The sequence below is a fragment of the Sceloporus occidentalis genome, unplaced genomic scaffold (genome assembly GCF_023333645.1).
Source record: "Sceloporus occidentalis isolate IW3139 unplaced genomic scaffold, rSceOcc1.0.p SCAF_5, whole genome shotgun sequence".
Lineage (NCBI taxonomy): Eukaryota > Metazoa > Chordata > Lepidosauria > Squamata > Phrynosomatidae > Sceloporus > Sceloporus occidentalis.
The window spans coordinates 174,214,215-174,240,997 of record NW_028316985.1 but is presented as its reverse complement, the minus strand read 5'-3'; the positions used below and the strand labels follow the sequence as shown (position 1 = coordinate 174,240,997).

The window sequence follows — 26,783 nt, the reverse complement described above, 5'->3', positions numbered from 1 at the left end:
GGATTTTCTAGTCGTTTCCAACTGTAGGGGGAGGTACTCATCTCCATTACTAAGCCAAGGGAGCCAGCATTGTCAAAGAGGACTCCATGGCCACATGGCCGCATAACTGCCTGAAATGCTATTACCTTCCCACTGAAGTGGTACCTATTTATTTTAGATTGTAAGCCTGAGGGCAGGGAACTGTCTGATTAAAAATAATAATTGTAAGCCACTCTGAGAGCCATTAGGGCTGAAGGGCAGGGTATAAATACCTAAATAAACAAATAAACAAATAAATTTATATACTTGTACTTTTACATGCTTTCCAACTGCTAAATTGGCAGAAACTGGGTCAGGTAATGGGAGTTCATCATGCAACGCTTGGGTCTCGAACTGCCAGTAGGAAAAATGTAATAGCTCAAATTAATAGCAAAGAGAGGACTCCAGGTAACTTCAAAGAGTTGGTATTTCGCCTATGTTTAACAGGTCCAAGAACTAGAACTCTCAGAGTGCAAAGTACAACTTCGTTTTATTGATTAACAGCATAGGAAGGAATCACCATTCACTCAATAGCATTCATATATGCAAACACTTAAGAACTAACAAAATTAAAGGTAGTAGTTTGTAACAAAACTTTGCCAGTCCAGAAGTGGAACTTCAATCAGGGGATAATGGAAATGATACTGGCTGAACAAAGATTCCAGACAGTGTTGAGGGGTCAGTATGAAATCCAGCACTATTCCTGCCTGATTCCAGACTGAGCCAATGTGTGAGTGCCAAGGCAGGCTATTTTATAGAGTCTTGAGGCAGTCAGGAGGATTTTCCAGGAATCCCCAAAGCAATGGGATTTCGACCTGGCTGATAGTTTTAACTTCAGTGTTAGAAAAGGAATATTTTTGGTTGATGGCAGTGACATTGATTTAATCAAGCAGTAATAAGATCAGGACAACCCCAGGGAGTTTGAATAGGATCAGATGTGAGAAAGTACAATGGGGCTAGCAGAAAGACAGGCTTAATGCTTCAGGCTTGACAAACCTTTGTCAGTGACCTTCAAGAGGAAATACATGTGGCAGAAGGTGGGAAGCAGCAATATTCACAGCCATAAAATTACAGGGGTTCTTTCCACATGCCCTCTGGTCTGTGAACAGTCAGTTCACTTAAAGGTCATCTGACTTTGCCAGGTTCATGCTTATGGCCTCTCTGTAACTGTAACTGCTGTTTTAATTACTGTAACTGTAACTCTCTGTAATTGCTATTATAATAAAATATAACAAAATATTTGTGTCCCAAAATAAAACAGGGTATGCAGGATGTCGTAACAACATGACATGTCTTGCACTGCCCTCAGATACTGTGCAATACTAAAAGAAAGAACATTCGCAAATATTTAATTAACAGATAAAAAGGGGGTTAACTAAATCTTGGGAAACCCTAACAAGGACAACTCTCCTGCAATGTGAAGCTACACAATTTGAGATTTTCTGCACAAAATCCCCAGCATTTTCTGTGCAGAAATGTTTTTTTCTACAAAGAAAGCATGATTTCCTGTACAGAAAACAGAAAATAACATCCCTGGACTGAAAATGCCTCCATGCCCTCCAGAGGGTGTTTGGGGCAAAATAATTTATTTGGGGGGTGTACTGAGGTTCCTCAAGGACTCCTGGAGGAAATGCCAGGTTAAGTGTGGGATATGTATGGCCCACAGACATCAGGTAGTTGCCATGCCAGTTCCAGCCATAATCATCTGGTATGTGCTAGAAAAGAACTCTGTTCCCCACTGCTGGGTGAGGAGATTGCAAAAAGGAAAGAATTTCAAACCCTGGGATCAAACATTACTTGTAGAAAGTGAAGGCCAGGTCCAACCCTCAGCTGTTCTACCCCCACATGAGTATATTCTCACCTTGGCCTTAATCCTGAGCCTATGCACATAAGAATAAACATTCATCAGTAAGAGCATATGCCAGCTAAGTAGTTCTGGACTGGATAATCAGAGGACAATTGATCTATTGTTGCACAAAAGGAGAGAAGCTGAATCAGTTTTCTACTCTTCTCTAAAGGACTTTCATGAGATTTAAATAGGTGAAGATCTCCATAGCGACAGCACAATCAAATATGCTGATCCCTGCCTCAGTTGTCCCTAGCCAGCAAACAGAGAATGCAGCTAAGCTTTTACCCTTTCCTTGACACCTACCTTTCTAAAGAGAATATTGTAGCTCTGACAACATTAATATCTCTGCACATCTAGCAGTGAAAGAAATTATATTATCCTGTGTTGGCACACGGAGAATCCTGCTTTCAAAATGACTTACTTTATAGGGTGAATTTATCATGAAGGCATAACTCACGTTTTTGTGATTCACACATTTCATGAGGACTAGTTCCCTGTAAGCTCTTTTAGCGTGCGTTTGATTTTGAAACGGCCTGCTGAGTTTCTTGATGGCCACATTTCTGTCAAGGACAGCATCATATGCAGCACTAGAAAATGAAAAGAGCAACAGAAGTATTACATTGCACTCCTGTTCAAAGTTTATTTTAGTCTTAATTTTTTCCCACAGAAATACACATTTCATGAATAGCTCAGTTCTTCTTCCAGAAACCTGCAGAGTTATTAGGCAAAATGTAAGTGAATCGACATTGCTGGAAATATATACACCTTTGTTCGCAAAGTACTTCAGCTGAAGTCAACAGTTGAACCCAATTACCACACTAGATAAACCTGAGAATTCACATATAATCTTGAGACTAGCCATTTTAAACCTAAATATCTGTCATATTTCATAATTTGATATCACAGTGTCAACATATGTCTTTTGTGTATGTGTATGCTGTGTGCTTTAAAGTCATTTCTGATTTATGGCAACCCTAAGGTGAAGCTCTCATGGGGTTTTCTTGGCAAGTTTCTTCAGAGGGCCACTGCCATCCTCTGAGGCTGAGAGAGTGTGACTTTTCCAAGCTCACTCAAGGGTGCGGTGTCATGGCAAAGTAGAGATTCAAGCCACTAGACCACATTGGCTCTATTCCTCTTGACTGATCCCAATTTACCATGGTTGCTCATGATTGGTTCCACACTGAACCACAAGTACTTTGCTTCAATCACAAATCAAGGGTCCTGTCACACTACACAATTATAGTGCTTTGATTATAGTGCCATTATGACGGTCATGGTTCTACACTACGCAATACAGGAGTTTGTAACTTATGAAGGAGTTATTAGATTTCTCAGCCAGAGAAATTTAGTTCCTCAACCAATCTGCAGATTCCAGGATTCCATAGGATGTACCCATAGCATGTAAAATAGATTTGTAGTGCTATAACTGTACAGTGTTCAATGACCCAAGATCTGGGGCTGAATGCAGCACTGGAATAATGTATAATAGGATGCAGCAGTGCCACCACACACCATATTTGTCCTGTCTAAACAAATGCCACATTCCTCGATTAACTGAAGTCAAACTACATATTACAACCCATGCATCATTCATTTAGAGTAGACTATGAAAAGGGAGTCTTAAATTCTCAACAGAAATACACATACAAATACAAATACAAATATATTTTGCCCCTCATTGGAATATAACCCACACCTCCATGTCTGCTTTTTGCAATATGAGAATATCTCTTAAAGCAGGGGTTGGTTTTAATGTATTGACTGACAATGTGTTATTGTTGGTATTATTAGCTGTTTAAGATTTGCTTCCTGCTGCTTAGGGGGCTGTAAGTCAAAAGGTGGTTTATAAAGGAAAATAAGAAGAACTCTCTTAGCATAATAACAGTTTTAATGTTTTTCTCCTTGAGATTCCTCCTTTCCCCCAAATCCCATGACTCTTAATTTCTATGTTGCTAATTTCAGTCTCACCGGAAAGCTTATCTGCTTTTCCACACAGTCTCTCAAACTGTTGGTATATATAACCTGCAGCTTAGGTTTTGAAAACTGAAAAGCAGCTTCTACCAGGCCACAATCACTTCACATCTTTGTTCTTTTTTTTTACTAAACATTATAATGCAATAATAACAGAGGTTTTTTACCTATTCCACAGAAGCATGACCAAGCTTAATTGAATAATGTGATGTCTGCTCCCCCACTTCTACTAAAGATTCCATCATGATGAAAAGAGCAAGCAAACTATGGTTAAAAATTAATTTGAGCCAGAAAAGGATGTTGGAGGGAGGAATAAGGCACCTTTAAACATGGCAGCTACATTTGCTTAAAGAAAGTGTATTTCAGTGGTGGGAAGGGACTGAATTTTGCCTGCAAGTTATCTTATTCAGGTATCAGTACATATAAGAACAACTAAGTACCAGGTTTGTTCACCCAGTGAAAGTTCCCAGAGAAAAGATGGCCATCCTTATCCATTAAGAGCCTGTCATATAGCATCCAACTACATTTTAATACATTTACCCTCTAGTTCAGAATGTAGGAGGCAGCTGTGTAAAATCATTTCAAAGTAGTTTAATTTTCTCTTTTAATGCCTTCAAATAATGCCTTGTTCTCACCAAACCCCACAAACCCCATATAGCTAGTAATTTTCAAAAGAAAAAAGAAAGATTGAAAGCTACTTTTCATCTTCCCAGTTCTCAAAAGTAAATACAATAGTTACTTTTAGTTACTTTCTTTTTTAAAATAAAATCTAAATGTAGTGGTGTAAGAAACAGCACATGAAGCACTTGAAAGGCAAAGTTACTGCAGTGTGTTTCAAATAGAATTTTATTTTGTTGTTGTTGTGTGCCTTCAAATCATTTCTGACTTCTGCTGCACAGAAATATTATCTTTGGTGTAGAAAATCCCATTTGCTGTTCAAAACATGCTGTTTCCTGCACAAAAATGTCATGTGCAGGTTTTGCACAGAGTAAATCTCAAACAGCAAGGAGCAAGAAGAAAATTTCTAAAATTATTCATTGGTTCCCTTGAGAAAAAACCCAGCAAAGTATTCCATTCTTACAAATCAGTTAAATTTTCAGACTCTGCTTATATCAGTTCAGGCCAGTATTTTCTACTCTGGCTTGCAGTAGTTCTCCAAGGACTCACTTTTCACCTTTCTTGCTAGCCGATCCTTTTCAGTGCAAGTATCTGTAGAAGCGAGGCACATGCTATCCCAACTATCTGCAATTTTTCTCCAAAAGAGGTGCATTGTTCATTTATTATAAGAATTTATCAAAATTTACAAAATTTCATCATTAAGAGATGGAAAAAACTTGAGATTTTTTTAAAAAAATGAGCATGTAAGAAACTAAAACTGACTAAGTACATACATCCATGCCTACTGAATACACAGTGATTCACAATTAGACTGATACAAATGTTTAAGACTTTAAAAATGCTTAACTCTCAAAAGTCTAATTTGAATCATTGTGTGTGTATTCCTTCATGCTAATGCTGAATTATGATCACCATCTCTTCTTTTTCTGAGAGGCTCATGAGCTTTAACATCTGTATGACAGTCAGGCATAACGTTTTTCTTTCCATGTTAGGAGTCTACTGAATGTACTGAATTTGGTAGGGTGGAATTGGCACCATTCATATTTACTTTCTGGAAGTGCAGATCTGGCTAAGTATGACTGCAATGCAAAATGAATACATTTCTCACATATCTATATTAATTGCACTGATTTCTTGCCATTGTTTTCAGGGCCTCTCCGGTATCCTACATTGATTCATGTTGATTGCTACAATTTCCTTGCAGGCTGCAAGGGAAATCATCTCCCACACACAGCTCTGATCCCTGCTGTGTGCGTACACAATTGAAGACAAATATCGGAAACCAAATAACAAAGCCCCTGAAAAACTTGTGAGAATGCCTAATGAAAACTGGCATCTCTGATTATTCTCTCCTTGCTTTTCTATCAGCTTTCATTCCCCCCCTTCACATATTCCCAAACACCTTGTCAATATTGCATTCAAAACCTTAATGAAATCTCTCTCATACACACAGACACACACACACACACACCGCCATTTTAAAATGCATTGTTTTGTTGAGTATTAGATATGTGATTTAATAGAGGGCTGAGGAAATGGAGCAACCCTTCGTTAATTCATTTCATCATCATATTTTTTAAAATACTGTAAAACTCCTTTTCAGTATGATCAGTACTCTTGGAAACCCTGAGAATACATTTCTCACATATTTATATTAACTGCACGGATTTCTTGCCATTAACAACTTGTTAACAAGGCAAATACTCCTAATACACCTTGTTTTAAAGAGAAAATGTGACTCTCTTCCCATTCACTGATAAAATTATGGCAGCACCTCAAAATAGGCTGATCATTTGCTTTTACATGAGACATGGAAGGAGTGTAAATCTTGTTTTTACAATGATTAGCACTTCTGCGAGGCTTGTGGGCCACAAAACCAAGCAGGGGCTCCATGAGGTCCTTGAGTTACACATCCCTGGCCTACTGAAAGATGCCAGATACTTTCAATATAAATCATTGATTTCTCCCCTGAGCCACTGCTTCTGTGCTTGCTAATGTGTCCATTTTGATATGAGCTGTAGTAACTGGGAGTCAATGCAGACAAGAATTTTCCTAGCACTTCAAACAACTCACAAGTAAACAGGGGACTAATAGTCTTCCAGGAGCCAGTGTGGCATAGTGGTTTGGAAAGTTGGACTAAGGAGATTATCATATGGGAGGGACAGTGTTCTTCTGTCATCCTTAAATTCAGCTAATTGCACAACTGGGGACCATACACACCCCCACACACTTGTACCGTCCTTCTCCCATGGGTAAAGTGTCATGGAGCCGTCAATTGGTATTAATACCAAATGATGGCTTCATGACACTTTAACGATGGGAGAAGTGCATGGGGACAGCTCCATGACACTTTACCCACGGGAGGAGGATGGCAGAAGGATGTGGGGTGTGATCCCAGATCACGCGATTAGCTAAGTTTAAGGATGGGAGAAGGATAGCAGAAGGATGCTGTCCCTCCCGTGTGATAATCTCCTTAGTCCAACTTTCCAAACCACTATGCCACACTGGCTCCTGGAAGACTATTAGTCCCCTATTTACTTGTGAGGTGTTTGAAGTACCATAAGTGCTAGGAAAACTCTTGTCTGCATTGATTCCCAGTTAATACCAAATGACAGCTCCTTGACTCTTTACCAATGGGAGAAGGATGGCAGAAGCATGCGGGGATGTGATAATCATCGGCCCCTGATCGCGCAACTAGCCAAATTTAAGGACAGCAGAAGGATGCTGTCATTCCCATGTGACAATCTCCTATGAGTCTGGAGAGCAGGGATCCAATCCCCACTCAGCCATAGAAACCCACTGCCTCACCTAGGGCAAGTCACATGCTCTCAGCCCCAGAAAACCATGATAGGTTCAACCTAGGGTCACTGTAACCTGGAAACAATTTGAAGGCACACAACAACAAAATAGTCTTCCAAGTGCTACCTTTTCAGCTCTCTGGTTCTCTTGAGACATTCTCATTTCCTTCAGGACACTAAGGAGAGAAGTATTTACAAACCTGGTCAAATTTGGAAAGCCTGAAAAACACCCCCAGAAAATAGAAAAGTGTGTGTGTGTGTGTGTGTGTGCGCGCGCGTGCACGTGTGCCTTTTCCTCTGGAAAGATTACCACAGATATTCTTGCTAAATTAGGACTTCATCCTAGCACTTATATAGCTGCAGCATCCTTTAAGAAACAACCAGAGCTATAAGTCACCTGCGGTTTTCTCATAAAAGGGATAGCTTTCCTATGGGGGAATATTCTTTAAGTTTACAATCAAACACTAGCAGCTGAGGGACACTGAAAATGCTGTAAATAAATTGGTGCTCAATAAACTATATTTATGGCTGGTTCAGTGAAGTAGATTATTAGTTTCCCAATTGGCCTTTTTAATAAAAAAAATACAGTAAATAACTATTGAAATGGTTCAATTTAATGGGGATGAAGATTACTTTCAACTAAACATCTAACTTGTCAAGCTCACAACAAATGTAGTGTGCATACACATGCATGCACACACACACAGAGCGATTAACAAAAAATGATGCAAAAGTAAAGGTGATTTCAGTTTTGCATGAGCTAAATGAGGATATTGCATTTCCAAATAATAATACTGCCCCCCTCCAGAAATCTGTCCTTCAGTCTCCAAATTTCTAACACTACAGAGTGGGACACGTAGAATTGTTCCCACCTAGTACTCTCATATTTGCTTGTTTTCATTCCCTTAGGAACTTTACCTGCCCTTTTTCTTTGGATGCCTCAACTCTATTTCTAACTGCTCAAGTGAAGCTTTGTTTTACCTCAATGCTATAAAATATGGGGAGTACAGGAAAATTTCACTGTAGAGAGCTGCTTCTGGAAGAACAGAATATAAATATATGAAACTAACCAAGCAATTTCTTCCATAAGATCTATGACTACTGTGCTGTGAGCTCATGTCAGTCACTCACTTTCTGGGATTTTTTGTGTGTTTTTTGCTGAGAAAAGGAGCAATTTAAATGCATCTGTGCTATTCACAATGGATGCAAGATGTATGTATTTCTTTAGTATACATAGGTGTCTCTTCCAAAAAAAAAAAGTGTTTAGTTGCATGAAATCATCCAGAGAAGCATTGCCAGTGTTACCAAATAGCTCATTTACACCCCCCTCCTCCAAATACTTCAGATGCTTTGTCTCAGCATGAAAGTCAGGTTAGATATTGCTTATGTTTGAAACTTTTTTTATGATCAATTAAAAATAGCTATTAAAAATTGTCTGAGTAAAAAGTCTTCCCTAATCAAGTGCAGCATTGTGCAGTGATTTCAGTGTTGGACTATGACTCTAATGATTTGAAGCCCTGATCAAACATGGAAACCCTTTAGGTGACCTTGGTCAAGTCACATGCTCTCAGCCTCAGAGAGAGGCAAAGGTAAACCCCCTCTGAATAACTCCTTCTAAGAAAACCCCATGATAGGTTCACCAACAATAAAGTAGATGGCACTATTTATTTATTTAGATATATGAGAACATTTTTTTTATTTAGATATAAGAGAAAACTATTCATAAAAACTTTAGTTGGTGGGCAATTACTTCAGAACAGGGGTGAGCAAAGAGTGGTGCCCAGGCAACCATTAGGACAACTATGTGTGGCCCCTGAAACTCTCCAGAAGCCCCCTTAAATCCATAGATTGCTGCCCATTAAAAATAGGAGCGATTTGGAGGCAATTTTTGTCCCCCCCCCCAAAAAAAAAGCCCCAGGCTGAAAGGCTCTGAAAGTGTCTGTAAATACAGTATTTTTTTTCTTCCCCTAATCCACCAGACCCCCACTCCAACAACTCATTGTTTTAAATCAATTCGAAATCAGCCAATTTACTGACTGAATGTGCCCAAACATGCATCAAACAGCTATGAAGCCAGTAGTAGTATTTTAGATCTGGGGAACATCACTACACAAATGTTTTCTTCTGCCATTATTTAGTTCAGCCTCCTAAAACACAGAACATCATTTGACTTTAAAGAAATGTAAAGTTTAAATGAAATACGCCCAAGGTTGTCCAGGTTTTTGAAGAGGTAATGCTCACTTCTTCTACTCCTTTTTTTTCCTGTTCCAAACCAAAGGTTTTTCCCTTCTGTCATTCCCACAAGGCCTGCTAGTACCAAGCCCTCCAGGCTTTGGAGTTTACAGAGGCAGCAATTCAAAAGCTGGATATATACTTGGCAATAAAAAAAGCCAGTCAAAGCTATCCTGTTGGCCTACTTGTCCTTTTGTGTTTGCGTAAAGCAGGAAGAGTTAACAAGAGTTATTTTTCAACACCCTCTATTGTAATTTTCACTTAGACACAAAGGACAGAACGACAGGCATTTCAATCCATTTTAGATTCAATGGCTTTCATGGTGACCAAAGTATAATTTCATGGCAAGGTTGCAATGAAGCTAAGAGGTTCAGGTGTTCATCTACACTTCAATCAACAGCACAGATTCCTGCAATACCCAGAAACAGCTGGATCAGAATTTGCAATCAGGACACCCTGCTGTCCATAACATAGCCACCAAGGAAGTTTTTATTTTTATTTTAACTGCCTATGCAGCTGCTTCTAGCATTAAATGAATCCATCACTGGTCTCTCTCTCTCTCTCTCTCTCTCTCTTGTATTTCAGAAGGATTACAGGGTCAGACTGGATTTACAGCTTGGTAATGGATGAAGTAATATAATGTTGGCTCTGGCTAAGAAGCTAGAGAATAATTATGCTGGACTGACTTCAATACCTTGATACTTAAAATTACTATTGATACGAATACTGAATACTAACTGTAATCAGTAACAAATTACTAATATTAATAACTAATGGTGACAACTGGTTACTATGAATAACTATTAACATCTGTAATTAACAGTACATGCCAATATATGAAATTACTAATTACTAATACAATCAACTCTCATATTCTCATTTCCCCCCAAAATTCAAACATTGATTTTACCATTTTATATAAGGGATGTTATTTTACTACATCACTGCATATATAATGGGACTCTTGTTATCCATGGAGGGGTAAGATGTCCCAGAACCAAACCCCGGTGGATACCAAAGGCCCACTGTATAGAAATTAGTTACTGCTAGTAATAAGTTGCCACTAGTCATTAAACAGTATTGGTATTCTATTATTATTATTAATTTGTTACTATTACTATTATTGGAGTAATGTTTTCTGCTGCTCCAGAGAATAGGACCTGGAGCAATGGATTCAAAGTACATGAAAAGAGATTCCACCTCAACTTTAGGAAGAACTTCCTGACAGTAAGAGCTGTTTGACAGTAGAACACACTCCCTCAGAGAGTGGCGGAGTCTCCTCCTTTGGAGGTTTTTTAAGAGAGGCTGGCTCTATCTCTCGCAGGTGCTTTGATTGTATCTTCCTGCATGGCAGGGGGTTGGACTGGATGGCCTTTGAGGTATCTTCCAACTCTATGATCTATGAGTATTAGTAGATATACAGACAATATTTTAATGACGGTGAAAAACAAGAAGGAAGGGTTTATAAGGAAAGAAAAGTGGAGCCTGAAATAGAAAAAAATACTCCAGAGGAGGAAATCTAATGAATCACCCTCCCCACCCAAGACAACCTGATGAAAAATAAACATACTCAGAAACAGAACTTGGCAACTGTAGTAGTGCTAATACATTAATTTGCTGTTGTTGTTGTGCGCCTTCAAGTTGTTCCCAACTTATGGTGACCCAGCAATATTCCATACTGCAACCTTTCATTGAAGGTTCCTTTTATAATTTATTTCTAGGCATGATTGGCTGACTAGTAGTCACAGCAGAAAATCTACTACTACTACAGTGATTGCAAATGCAATAATATGCTGCCAACCAGCCATGCCTTTATCCACAATATTAGGAGCTCAAACAGACCAATTCAGTCTTCTCCCCCCCCCCCACCCCCACCTACCCTGGTATCTTTTCTCCTGTTCTTTTCTAGGCAACAGAATGTTACACAAGCAACGCCTGCTAAAGTTCTCTCTTCTACACAATCCTTAAAGAGGCAGGATTCGTGACCAAATTTCAACTGGCAAATCTATGTGTAGATTGCATGCAGGCTCCAGTTATACTAATGGACATCCTCTTTGTGTTCCCTAAACAAAGCTTTTATTACCTTGGGCATGTCATATGTTCTCAGCCTCAGGGGAAGGCAATGAGAAACCTCCTATAAACAAATCTTGTCAAGAAAACCTCTTGATATGTTTAACTTAGGATCACCATAAGTCAGAAACAAGTTGAAAGCACACAACAATAACAACAACAAAGATCACAAAATAGGTTCATTTCCCTCCTCTAATTATAACATTGAGAAGCAGTGTGGTGGTTTCAGCATTGGACTAGGACTCTGGAGACCAGGGTTCAACCTCTACTTAGACATAGAAACTGACTGGTCACACATACTTTCAGCCCCCAAAAGAAGAAGGCAAAGGCAAATCCCCTCTGAACAAATCTTGCCAAGGAAACCCCATGATAGGGTCAACCTATGGTCACCAGAAACTTGAAGGCACACAAGGACAACAACAAGTGGTAACACTCACATGTATTTGTTGATGCAGATGTAGGCCCACACAGAGTTATAAAAGCAGCACTCTTGAATGATCAAAGTGAGCTGAGAATCTACTGGAGATACTACATTAATCTCCAAGTACATGTGTGGGAGTTATTGTGTGGCAGAACTGAGCTTAGAACTAACAGTAGTTTTGATCCTCCCATGACAAATGGAAAAAAGGGGAATCAGTGAACTACCAAAAGAAATAAAACACTTTGTAAACTTTGTCATGAAATACATAAATGTCAAAGAAATACAAAATTCTAGTTTGCATGTAAATACTATAAAATCTGTCAACTTCAACATAATGTTAGCATCAGGTATCTATTCTTATTCTCATTTATATGCAGAACAGTCAACATTACAATGCTAAATTGCTCTTCCCACTAATTTAATTATGGAACCATTGGGACAGAAGGACAATAAAAGTATTTTGGAACTCACTAGTTTTTTGGAAGCCAATTACTGAACATTTATATATTCATTTAGACAAGCCTTCCCAGTCTTGTAAAGATATAGGATCTACCCTTCACCCTACACCTGAAACATGGGAGGTCTATTATTATTTTTAAAACTGCATTTGCTCTCCCTTCTTCCTCTTCCTGTTGCTAATTTGGAAATGTAAAAGCAGAAACCTAGAGAAGCAGTGTGACATGCTGGGGTGGGAGGGGCTGAATGCCCAGGAATTCTCTCTTCTTTGTGGCTGTTTCCTAGTCACATCAGTGCTCCATCTCTTCCTCTTTCTTTCCTCAATAGAAAACCTAAGCCCTCCCCAAATTGTAACTGGTACAACATACAATAAGCTGGTGGTTAACTGGATCCACTGTACACCAGAGACCTGAATCAAGCCTAAAAGAAGCCATCAAGTTCTTCCATCACTTTCAATACTAATTATGTTAGCATTCAAACTAGAACAGCTAAAAAAATGTGAGTCAAACTGGCTCAGTCTTTAACCCTGTTCCACAGCCTTACACAAGTGCTAATGGAAGATTTCATGCACCAGTAATAGTGCAGGAGGTGTAGAGCAGGCCTGAAGAACCTATGGCTTTTCTAGATATTAATGAATTATTATCCCCACAGTCCTTCACCACATGTTTCAATGGGAACTGGAGTCTAGCAATCTCTGGAGGGTATCAGGTTCCCTCGTCCTTGGTATAGAGTATGGTGGGGTATATGAGAGAAATGTATTAATGTTGTTATCATTACAAGCACTACCACCTGTGTGTATATTGCACAATTCCCCCAAAACTAGGATCCAGGGCTGCTTACATTTAAAAAAAATACAATATAATTAGAACATACAAAAATGGTATTAAAATATATAATCAGTAATAACAGCTGTTTTAAAAACACCACAACTAAAGACAGCACATCACTGTCATCCCTTTAAAGTATTAATTTCTCAAAAGCCTGTCAGAATAACAAAACAAAACAAAAAAAGCCTATGTCTGCTGGCGGACACAAGGCAAGGTGAAGGCTACTCTATGCCAGTGCTTAGGGGCAGTCCCCAAAAAAGGGACCATGTAATGGTTTGCATGTTATTTTTGGAGATGTTTTTCATTGCAAAACAAGGTCTACAGTTTTAAAGATATCTGCCTTCTGACTCTCATTCACAAAGTTTCAAGTACAAAGCTTGCCCAGCACTGGGAACTGTTTGTGCCTCTGCCATGAGGGCTTAGAATTATAGAATCATAGAATCGTAGAGTTGGAAGAGACCATAAGGGCCATCCAGTCCAACCCCCTGCCATGTAGGAAATCTCAATCAAAGCAAATGTTTCACAAGTTCCAGGTATAAGCAGTTAAAGGATATGAAATCCAGAGAAACATGAAAACATGTTGTGCAATAGACCAATTCTTGATTTCAGTTAACTTTTGTCAGGCAACCTACTTCCATTAAGTCACAGAAACAATCCTTCCTTTGGAATCGTGTAATTAATTACAGATAATTTCATAAATTCTTCCTGTGAATTCCTATGAATAATAATTTAATCAAATCTCCCCTCCTCAGCTCAGACTTTGATGAAGTTTGAGTGAATGCTGCCTTTTGGCCCTGTCTCTACAAAAAACATACAGTTTCACACTGTTGCAACAGTGGAAAATGACATGGCACAGAGATTAAAAAAAACATATCTCCACGTGGATTGTGATTAAACATTTGGTGGTGGCATCTGTTATCTCTTTGGTAAGTAGCTGTCAGCAGCAGAGTTTTGACAGACATATCCCAAGTTATATGTTCAAACTGGAAATAGGCTAGGCAATACTCAAACAGATTGGAAAGGGTTTCAAGCTCTGAAGATATTCTTGCCAGAAAAAATATCGCTTTCAAAATTTTGGTTTATTGCTACAAACACATGGAAAACTGGAAATCAAGTCAGAAACCTACAGGCTAAGTTGGCAAAGAGTTGAGCTCTTGCTACACCCAGCTTTATCTAAGGCAAATATTTCTAAACAATCACGACCTGCAACAAAATGTTCCTAGACAAAAATGTTCCTGCTCATGGTCTCAGTCAGCCACACCATTTCAGGACCCCATCCTCTCTACTCCAGCCTTGCTTTCCATACCTACCTCACGGCACTATTTTTGAAGCCTTTTCTTTCTCAAGATTTTGTTGTACTTCTACAAACCTTGAGGATTCTCCTAATCCCATAATACCTCCCTTTGGTATGAGAGGGTAGTTTTCTTGACCATATGAAGATTCAGAATCAGTGAGTATGTTCATGATATGTAGCACACCATGATCTGCTACTGAGACCATGATGAATTGTACATCGAAAGGCAATACACTTGAGAAGTTAACACTCTCTCCTTAACAGTTTTTAAAGCAAATTTTCAACAGGTTTTCAGCCCCAGAAAACCTGTACAAAAAAGAAAATATTGAAGCTGGAACCCAGGATATTTATTCATAGGAGTTAGAAGCTGTGGAAAGACCAAAGGTGGGGACAAAAATATCTAACGTATCTAATCTTTCATTGATACATATCTGTTATGGTTGGAATGTAAGGCCAAAAAACACATAAGGGAAAATATCCAGAAATAGGGATGTAAATCCTCAACTGTTTTATCCTCACATCAAAAGATAGATAATTAAAGTGGTTTTCTCCCTGCTGTGGGGGAAAGGGAATATTTTTTCACAGTATTCTCCTTGCACTTGAACACCCTAAAGCACTGGTTCCCAACCTGTGGGTCGGGACCCCTTTGGGGGTCGAATGACCCTTTCATGGGGGTCGCCTAAGACCATTGGAAAACTCCTATTTAATTACAGTTATGAAGTAGCAACGAAAATAATTTCATAGGTTTGGGTCACCACAACATGAGGAACTGTATTAAATGGTCGTGGCATTAGGAAGGTTGGGAACCACTGCCCTAAAGTGTTGTGCAGGAATTATTCTGCAGGGGAGGAAAGGTCAAAACCCCTTGCTTCCTCTGCAAGAAACAGTGTTTTCTGTATAAGAAATACATTATCTGTCCACAAACGATCCTCATATTATTCTTAGCAGAATAATTCTTACATAACGCTTCGGGATGTGAAATACCAGGAGAAAATTCTTGTTGGTCTGTAATTCTTCCGATGAGGTTTCTTGACTGTTGAAAAAGATGGTTTTCTACCAGGGGACAAATAATTATTAATATTGTCTCTTTCCCCATCAAGAACTGTGACTTCTGTTCAAACCTCAACCCTACAATGCTGCTTTTCTTTTCTTAAAAAGCACAGCTTTCAGCAGGAAGACATAAGCAACTGCAATTCATGTCAGCTGTAGCCTAACCTTGCATACAAGATAATTGATCAAAATACATTAGTTGGATGGGTTTGCTGATACATCATTAGCATTTGAACTCTTATAACTGGGTAAGGATGTCATTCTGTTTTAAATGAAATTATTTGCTATCATTAAGTGAAGCAATGGAGTCTTTGAATTCTAAGTACTATTTGCCTCGGTTCTTTAAGTTTTGCATACTCCTTGGAATGCCACTCCCCTGTAATTCTGAGATGCTATTTCCTGTGTAAATCCTAGCTTGTGGAAGGTTTCAGCTCAGTTATTACAAGAAAACACAACCTGACTTTTAACAAGGCATAATTCTTCCTTCTGAGATACTACAGCTGCAATATAATGAAGATGGATGCTCATATTTCTAGCAACAACATTAACAATCAAGTAATTCTTTGCTGCATCTTGGGGAGAACCAAATGAAAGATGATGTGCAAGAGCCATTAGTAAGATGTCTGTATTTTTTTTCAAGGTGTTATGGAAGATGTCAGAAAAGGAGCTTGATTAGGGCTGGAGTGCTAAAACAAAGATTTTAATCTTTCCAACCCATTAAAATGTCCCCAAGCTATTCTTTACCTTGTAGAACAAAACATAAACCTACCTTCATAATAACTGTGTTTCCCTAATGCAATAGAGGTGATTTTTTTAATTCAGGAGGATAGTGATGGGAAAGAAAGAGGTTTTCTCTTTACAGTCGTTCCTCCATATCCATGGAGGTTCAACTATCAACAGCTTTAAAATTTTCAAAAAAATATGAATTCTAAAAAGCAAACCTTGATTTTGCCATTTTATATTAAGGACACCATTTTATTACTCCACTGTATATATGGTAATGGGACTTGAGCATCCAAGATTCTGGTATCCATGGGGAGTCCTGGAGCCAAACCCCAATGGATACCTCACTGTACATCCATATCACAAACTTCTCCAAGACAGCAAACCTGATTGATGAATATAGCCAAGGGAAAGTTTAACAAACACTAGGGCAGCTAAAGCTGTGCTGCATTCAAACCCCTCCAGAACTTAGAAAAATTATACAAGACAACCCACATCCTGGTCAAAATTTGTGCCCGCGTTGTGGCTGTGTGCAAAGAAGAAAACTTGGATCTGGCTAACCTATTTCTTCCCTTAGTCCCTCCATGCTCTGCTACTTTTTTTTAGCTCTTCTGCTGACAGATCTTAGCTAGGAAAGAGCTACAATCAGCGACCAGAAGACGTGAAAGAGGTCCAATGCCAGCAGAAGAGCCATGTTTCTAATCCTAACCCCCTACAATTGACAGTTCTTTGGACTTTATCACACGGGAGGCTTACTGTAAGTCACTATGAAATCATCAGAAATCGTGAAAGAAGAGTGATTGGGGTTCACAGCCCTGCGTACTTCTCCTGTCAGTAAATCGTCATTGGCAATGATGGAAGATCTTGTTATTAACAAATGGCAGCTCCAAGGATGCTTTACACATGGGAGAAGCGAGCCCCAACACCTCCATGACAATTCATGATTTCTGATGATTTCATGGCAGTTTACTCATGGTTAAGGTTGCCATAACCCGGCTGCAACCAGGTTTTTCCCGGTTTTGGCGGCACCTGCCCGCTCCCGTCACGGGTGCTGCCAAAAACCGGGAAAATCCCGGTTGCAGCCGGGTTGCTCCGCAACCCGCGGGGCCTCGCTGGCCTCCTCCTCCTCCACCTCGCATGGCCGCGCGGAGGAAGAGGAAGGCAGCGAGGCCTGGGGCGGAGGAGGCGAAGGGGGAGGCGGCGCCTCTTGCGCGCAGCCGCGCCAACCTCCCCGCCTCCCTGCAGCCTCCTCCCTCCTTCCTGGTCTCTTCGGAGGCCAGGAAGGAGGAGAGGCCCCGGCGATCGCCGGCAGTCCTGTGCCTTCCTTCCTGGTCTCTTCGGAGGCCAGGAAGGAGGAGAGGCCCCGGCGATTGCCGGCAGCCCCGCGCCCTCCTTCCTCGTCTCCGAGGAGACCGAGGCTTCCGCAGAGGCTGGGAAGGAGGGCGCTGGGCCGCCAGCGATTTAATTCTGAAATGTAGGACACGTTTTAGTGTCCTACATTTCAGAATTTTGTCCTACATTTTTCCCGGTTTGGAGGTCCTTATTTATGGCAACCCTACTCATGGTAAGCCTCCCATGTGATAAAGTCCTTTGAATTAGGATTACGCTGTGAGCCATCCAAGTTTTATGCATTCATTCAAGATTTCAGTATAAATTTCAGTACCTTTTATAATAAATAATAAAAAATAATAAAATTTATTTGTATCCCGCCCCTCTGAGAACAATACTTTAAAGTAGGTTGGTCAATTCAACTGTTGTCACTAACTTATGATTACCATTGTTCCATAAACCAATTAAAATAAAGAGATGTACAATAGGATTAGGCTTCTGCTTAATTGAAACTATGGTCAGACATCTTTCAGTTAGGACCACACTACCTCTCATTACATTTCCTGTCTGTTCTCTAAATTATCTTTCATGTTTACATGTTTACAATTTGCATTTGGCATCTCTTTCCCATTCTCCTTCCTCCTCTATGTCAGATGTAGAATATATTCCATTCAGCATCGTCCTGCTTTATAATGTAAAATATTTGCAGCAGAGACCTCTCTTTTTCCTCTCTGTAAGCCTCTGAGGGCCATATGACATGATCGTGTATTAGTGTCAGTGGGTTACAGACATCTCTAAACAGAGACATAAAATTTATTTTTTATTTATTATCAGCTGTTAAATTAGAGAGCTAACATCACCTGCTATGCATCCAGAGTTTGGAATATTACAAGAATGTCAGACTCTTTAAAGTCAAGGTCTATGGTAGAAGGCAAACCGTTTGTAGTATACTGAAAAATCATATATGTGTATATATGTATATTTAAAGATATAAATACACACAGAGAGACATATATATATATATATATATACACACACACACACACACACACACACACACACACATGTATAAAGATATATATACCTATAGGCGTGTGTGTATTTATATCTTTAAATATACATATATATACACACACACAAATATGTATGTGTGTACATACCTATATGTTTGTGTATGTATATGTGTGTGAGTATTCATATATAAACATATGTGTGTGTATAAAGATATATATCTCTATGTGTGTGTCTATGTATTGTGTGTGTCTGTGTGCCAAATCAGATCAAGAGAGAGGGGGCAATGGGTTTCAGTGGGGAGAGCCTAGGAATCGGAAGTTCAGGCTTGGGAATTCGGATCAAGAGAGAGAAGGCAGTTTAGATATACACACATATCTATGTGTGTATATACATATATGTGTGTGCGTGCACGCATGTATACACACACACACACACACACACACACACGTATTTCTAAAGTAAATTACAAGGTAACCACTTTTTTAATTTATGAAAAAAAAACCTCATCTGTAATCCAAAACATGATTTCATCAGCATGATTAACAAATGCTAAGGAATGGCTACATGTGAAAATGAATAGTCTATTTAACGTTGCTAAATCGTTGCTGAAACATTACTGTGTCCAGTGTGTGACTGTAACTGTTTTGAAATCGTTTTGTAATCATTTATTGCTGAATTCTGATATATTAACATTTTAAGAACACTAACAGCCTCATGTGAAAATCTTCAAAGGTTGTAAGAGTACGTGTGTAAATGTGAAAGCAAGGCAGCAGATCCATCTTCTAACTTTACACATATGTATATAAACCTAATGAACACACATAAAATCCCATATAAAGCCTCTAAAACTTCCACAAATCCTCCCTGTGTTGTCTTCCATGACACCCATGAAGTAAAGAAAAGGAATTTTGGATTCAATCGGCAAAAAATTGACCTTTTTAAACTTCTTGAATTCTTGTCTGTCTAGTATATTCCCATACATAACTAGATGAAAGTGCATCTAATGGAGTCCACAAAAGCTTATGCTAGACATTTCTTTTTTTTTTTTACTCACCTCTAACATGCCACAAGATTCCTTTATACCTTTTTAGATGAAATCAGTAATCTGTCAGTGAGATTAATAGCATTCAGAATATTAAGTGACTGGACACCCTGTATGGATAAACCAATGGATTCACCCTTCCCCTAAAATGATGCCTGCTTCCCCCATGTAATAAAAATAGATACTTTCCTGTGTGTATATATACTTAAGAGTACACTCACTGAAATCAATGGGGCTTTAATTATGAGTCATATAAAAGAATACGTTCTTGACAGATTCAACAACTTCACAGCCTACATCTATCCATCTATAAAAGTAAAACTCAGCAAAATTCAAGACTTGAAACCCACACTCAGTTTGCAACTCAGCCAATCAAATTATTTTTTGTTCTGTTGCGAAGAACATGCAGCAACAGCAGCTGTAACACAAAGAGATGCAATTCTTTAGTTTTGCCCCTGAAGACAGACCAGTTGGTGCCAGAAATAGCTGCAAACATAGGAGATTGTACCCTTTGAGATGTGTTTCCTTGATGTTGTATTTTACAGATCCCCAACTATTGCTGCTTTCCTGCAAAAAAAAGTGCATGGATCAAAACAACATAAAGGTGAAATATGTGCCCACTTCCTCTAACCCTCAATAGCCTTAGTAACAGCTGGGCAAGGGATTTCATCAAGCAGAAGGAAGGATTTGTCAAATGATTACATGCCCCTGTTCATTTTATTGCTCTTGAGTCAATGTGTGAAAAAGGACCAACAATAATTCTTCTTTCACGGTTTGTACTTCTTCAAGTTTGTCTTTCATGTAAGATGAATTTTTATCCTACCTTGCCTCATGAAGTCGAAGGCTTTCATGGCTGGTATCCATGGTTTTTTGTGGGTTTTTCAGGCTATGTTTCGGGCTATGTGGCCATGCTCTAATTTTCTAGAACATGGCCACATAGCCCGAAAAACCCACAATAAACCACCTTGCCTCCTTTCTGCTAAAACAGCTGAGTTTTATTCTCTGGGCACTGAACAAAATATTCTTGTATAATACTCAAAAAAAAAAAAAGCCAGTGTGGTATAGTGATCTGAGTGTTGGATTAAGACTGTGGGAGAACAGGATTCACTACCTGCTCAACCATGGAAACCCTTTGGGTGATATTGGTCACACTCTCTTATCCTCCAGGAAAGGCAATGGCAAACCTCCTCTGAATAAATCTTGCAAGAAAACCTCTCATAGGGCTAACACAGTGATTCCCAAACTTTGGTCTTCCAGATGTTCTGCACTTCAACTCCCAGATTGACCAGTTGTCAGGAATTCTGGGAGCTGACGTCCATAACATCAAGAAGAGAAGGCTAATGTAAGTTAGAGTCTGGCACCTAACAGACAAATCGACAGAAATGTTGTCATGGTCAAAAGCTACAGAAGACATTTTACTGCATCTAGTGCATGAGCTGCCTTCTCCAGTCCAATAAACACTAGAAGAGTTGAATGCAACTCCTATCAACCCCAGCCAAGAAGGCCATTAACGGTTATGAAACTGTAATGGGGAATATAGCAGTTGGCTGAGTGCCCCATGGAACCCAATTGATTACTGTGGTTAACAGCAATAATAATAATAATAATAATAATATGTATTTATATTTTCAAGTTGATTACAGCAGTAAAATAACATACAAGTAAAAGAGAAATGCATTAAAAATCCAAAAATCCCCAACCCTCTCCCCTAACATAAAAACACAATTGAGTCCTAAAAAGAGATGAAACAAAAAAAAATTTAAAAAAATTAATCTACAAATAGACTAAAATGAGATTAAAATTTTCAGGTGGAGTCCAGGTAGGGTAAAAGATAAAAATGGAGGATGAAGGGAGAGAGTGGGGGAGGCAAGTGAGCAAGGGTGTTCTAGTCTGGAAATACAGTTGCAGTGCTAAAGAACATGGAATGGTAGAATCAAAGAGTTGGAAGAGACCACAAGGGCCATCCAGTCCAACACCCGCCCCCCCGTGATGCAGGAAATCACAATCAAAGCATCCCCCACAGATGGCCATCCAACCTCTGTTTGAAGACCTCTAAGGAAGGAGACTCCACCTCTCTCCGAGGGAGTGTGTTCCACTGTTGACAGCTCTTACCTAATGTTGAGGTGGAATCTCTTTTCCTGGAGCTTGCATCCATTGTTCTGTGTTCTAGTCTCTGGAGCAGTAAAAAAACAAGCTTGCTCCATCCTCAATGTGACACCCTTTCAAATACTTAAACAGGGCTACCATATCACTCCTTAACCATCTCTTCTCCAGGATAACCATACCCAGCTCCCTAAGTCGTTTCTCATAAGGCATGGTTTCCAGACCACTCACCATTTTGGTAACCCTCTTCTGCACACACTCCAATTTGTCAACATCCTTTTTGAATTGTGGTGCCCAGAACTGGACACAATATTCCAGGTGGGGCCTGACCAGAGCAGAATATAGTGGCACTATTACTTCCCTTGATCTAGACACTATATTTCTATTATGCAGCCTAAAATTGCATTTACTTGTTTAGCTGCTGCATCACACTTTTGACACATATTCAACTTGTGGTCTACTAGGACTCCTAGATCTCTTTCACATGTAGTTTGTTAAGCCAGGTGTCCCCCATCCTATATCTATGTATTTCATTTTTCCACCCTCAGTGCAGTACCTTACATTTCTCTGTGCTGAAATTAATTTTGTTAGCTTTGGGCTAGCTTTCTAATTTATTCAGGACTTCTTGAATTTTGATCCTGTCCTCTCGGGTATTAGCTACTCCTCTTAATTTGGTGTCATCTGCAAATTTGATAAGCATGCCTTCTATTCCTTCATCCAAGTCACTCATAAAGAAGTTGAATAGCACTGGCCCAGGACAGAACCCTGTGGCACTCCACTGGTCACTAATTTCCAGGATGAAGAGCAGCCTTTGGGTTCGGCTGGTCAACCAATCACAAATCCATGTAACAGTTGCCTGTTACAAGCTTATTTGCAAGAACGTTATGGGGAACCTTGCCAAAGGCCTTACTGAAAAATGAGATATGCTATACATACAGCATTCCCTTTCTATGAGTCTATGATTATATTTTGTTTATGCTATCTCCAGGGCCTGCCTCTGGTGACAGCACAAGATAGCATCCCTAAGTGTCAGGTTTTGGCTCAGAAATCTTATGAACTGGGATAATCTTCACCTACTAAGATGCCAGCATTGGGGGGGGGGGGGGGACTTGAACAATAAGCACTCCATGCTGCAAGATTTTGTTGCATATCCGACTTGGACCACGGTCAGACATTTGCATTTCTACTGGATTTTTTTTTTTTAATGAACACACCATGCTGTTAACGCACAGCTACCACTTTTAGTGGTGCTCAAAGCTGGAAACAAGATAAGGTTGGTACAGAGGATTTCTTTTTTCTGCTACCAAAAGCAGCTGTCACAATTAACACTTGATGTCTAATGCCATTCCAAGAACTCTGTATTTGATCAAATTGAGGTGAGAGTAAAGGAGCTGAGAGGAAAGCAGCTGTTCACTAGTTCCTGGCACAGAAATTGCATTGCTGTCAGTAAAGTGTGAGAAAACAAGAAAGGCTAACCTATTCTAGAGGGCACTTCTTTTTCAAACTGCTTGGTCAGTGCCAGCAAATTATAATCTTGCTGATTCTAAGTCCCTCATCAGCAATTCATTTAGAACAGGGTTATATTTTGAATTGGGCAAGGACTCACCAACCCACAATATTAGCTGTCTATACTTGTCTCCTTCCATCCTATGTGACCAGAATAATCTGCTCTGCTCTGCTTAGTCTTGCCAATGCAAACTAAAAAAACCTGATGAAAAATAAGCAGGGCTTGTAAGTAACAAGTGACTCAAAAGCAGATATTTATAATTAATTGTATTCCTTAATAATTAAAGTGTAACTGTGTTACAATCTGTAAATTAATGAGGGATAACTTTATTTCTTCTGCAGTGTAACTGTAACAGTCAATTACAGTTAATAGTTAGAAGGATGTGACCAACTATATGGTGGAAAGGGAAAATCACATTGTTGAAGAGGTATGGGTGGTAATTTGTGCTGCTGTAGATTTTAAAAATTAACTAAAACTTACAATTTTAGCTGCTTTTGACATAAGAGAAAAGAAAATACAGCTACCTGCCCCAACCACGGGCTTGCTTTCACAGATTCATTCATCTGCGGATGACAAGCCCCACTGATCCTAATGGTGGTGCATGCATGCAGACATGACAGTGTGGCTGTGCACATGCATTGCCATTAAAAACCATGGGATTTGGGGTCCTGTGGTTTTTGGCATTGGCGGGAGGGGGGTCAGGAACAGAACCCCCACAGATATTAAGGGCCAACAGTAATTGCTTTTCAAAAAAAAAACCTGTAGCATAACAGTTACAACCTACTTTTTGGAATGGAACTAGAATGAAAACTGACTACTTTTGAAAAGTAATCTTCAAGATGCTGTGAAATAAATGGTAAAACACAGGACTGTCAGGCTAAATTTAGAGCATTTCCTGACTTGCCTCACAAGGTTTTAGGAAGGAGGGGGACAACATGTGTAATTTGAGCAGAACTTTTGTCATGGGACTCTTGTCACAAAAGGTAGGGCGTCATCACAATCAATGGTAAAATTTTAATCAAGCATTCTGACAAATATAATTGTTTCTCTCTTAAACTAGAGACTATTATGGTTTTACAGTCTTCCTAAATGGCCTCTTCTGATCCATGGATTTTCAGTGACATAGCACAAACAAAATATTAAGCTTGCAGGATGTCTGTCTAGAAAGCAAGTTAAGAGGAAACAAGCCCAGTACTATATTTTCAATAAGAATGAAATACAGAATCAATTTAGAAGATAAATGGCTTTCACTTTGACACAAACCACGATGCATGAACTTTGTTGCTGCTGGGTGCCTTGGTTGTTTCCAACTTATTTCAACCCTGAGATGAATCTCTCATGGTATTTTCTTGACAAGATTTGATCAGATGAGGTTGCCTTTGCCTTTCTCTGAGGCCGAGAGCATGAGACTTGCCCATGGTCACCCAGTGGTCTTCCACGGGTGAATAAACTCCCAGAGTATACTCAAACCACTACACCACACTGTACAGGTACTTCTTCTGGACAATATGGAAGCAGGATCATGATGTTAAAAATGGGATCCAATTCCTTTCTCTTAAAGAGGCAAGTATTCACGATCAACTGTGCCATCACTTGAGTATGCTTTTCTTTTGCACTCCCTCGGAGGGTGATAGAGTCTCCTTCCTTGGAGGTCTTTAAACAGAGGCTGGATGGCCATCTGTCAGGGATGCTTTGATTTGGATTTCCTGCATGGCAGGGGGTTGGACTGGATGGCCCTAGTGGTCTCTTCCAACTCTACGATTCTATGATTCTATGATTCTAAAGGACTCTATATATCCTATGCTGTGAACCAACATTTCATGTAATCATGGTTTTAACATACTGGAGTAATGAGTACTGTGGTGTTTTTTCTCACTGTCTTCCCAATAGATGCCCTCTCTTCTTCCTCCAACCCTTGTATTAGAGGAATTAGATAGTTGCCTCAGGCAGCAGAGCACCAGAAGACTCAAATGCTTTCTCAACCCAAACCTGGGAAGACACCTGTGTTCTTGAGAGTCCATGCTGCTCTGCACAGTTCTCCCCAGTTGGCTACTTTCTAAATGCCTGGCTCTGGAAGGTCCTAGCCAAGGTGATTTGGAAAACTGGCTGACTCTGGTAACTCCTTAGTCAGCCATTTAGACAGTAGCAAGCTCTGCTTAAGGTGAAGCCAGACACATTTTGTATCTAGCACAATTCTTCAAATAACCCACATGGCTTCTTGCAGTGGATACATGGTGCTTCTTTGAGGGGATGCACTGGTATGTGAGAAAGGCCCAATGTCAGTGGGGATGCACTATGCCAATGTGGCAGGTGGCAGCATTTAGCTTCATAACTCAGGTCACTACCTAGAGCCTAGGCAGCTTCTGCAGGAAAAACGTGTCCTGTAGCAGCCACACACTCCTAACAGAAGGAGGCTCACTTGGTACATTCATTCACAGCAGTTGTTATAAGGTACCTCCATGTTGACTAATAGCAATCCTATCATAGGATTTTCTTGGCAAGATTTGTTCAGAGGATGTTTGTCATTACTTCTCCAGTACCTGGTTTTTCCTGCTGATCTCCCTTCCAAATACTAACCAGGACTGACACAGCTTTGCTTCCAATATCAAACACGATCTTGTTCTTTCAAAGTTGTAGCAAACTTCCAAAATTTGCAGATGAACAAGTAGAAATGTTAAGAATCTTACAGTTTATTGCTGAGACGGAAAAGAAGCAAAATCCTTTTGTTTCAAGCCAGGGGTAGGCAACCTGCGGCCCGCGGGCTGGATGCGGCCCAGCAAGGCCTTGGGACTGGCCCCAGCCCGGTCCTGCCGCCGATTGCCGCCGGGGCCTTTGGGGGGCAATTGTCTATGCAAGCCTCAGAAACATGCATTTATATTAACATTTTTAAAAAATCAGCAATTTTTTTCACGTGTCCTCTATTTTTTTAAAAAAAGTGTCTTCCATTTGAAAATTTTGTCCTACATTTGTCCTGGTTTATTTATATATTTAATTTTTTTAAAAAAATATTTAATTAATTATTTTTTGACTTCAGCCCCCCAGTTGTCTGAGGGACAGCAACCCGGCCCCCAGCTCAAAAAGGTTGCCTACCCCTGTTTCAAGCAAAACTACAGAAGAGACCATAACTCATCTCTAGTGCTTATGGTTAGCATGTAGAAGGTCCCAGGTTCATTTAGCAAGAGGCAGGAAAGACCTGTCAGTATGTAAACCACCAGGGACCTCCTGAGAATCAAGCCTGACAATGCTGGGCTAGAAAGAGAAGTAATCTGGCCTAGAAAGAGGTAGCTTTCTATGTACCTGAACAGCTATGTGGTGATTTGAGTTCCTGGTAAGAAGAGAAACTGGACTATGTGGCAAAAGATGGGAAACAAGCTATAAATGTATTTGTGTTTTCACCTACCATTTAACTATAAGTATTCTTCCTAATCAGTATAACTGCAGAATGCTGTGAATAAAATGAA

At 39.7% G+C, this 26,783-nt stretch overlaps 1 protein-coding gene across 5 annotated transcripts in view; it reads right to left on the bottom strand.

Annotated features, from left to right (window-relative positions):
* Positions 1 to 26,783, bottom strand: part of MAPK10 (mitogen-activated protein kinase 10) — a 268,834-nt gene that overhangs the window by 78,136 nt on the left and 163,915 nt on the right. For all 5 annotated transcript variants that reach the window (XM_089526169.1, XM_089526166.1, XM_089526167.1 and 2 more), the window contains one exon: positions 2,325 to 2,454. In XM_089526169.1, coding sequence (XP_089382295.1) covers positions 2,325 to 2,454 — 130 coding nt within the window. The remainder of the gene's footprint in view (positions 1 to 2,324; positions 2,455 to 26,783) is intronic.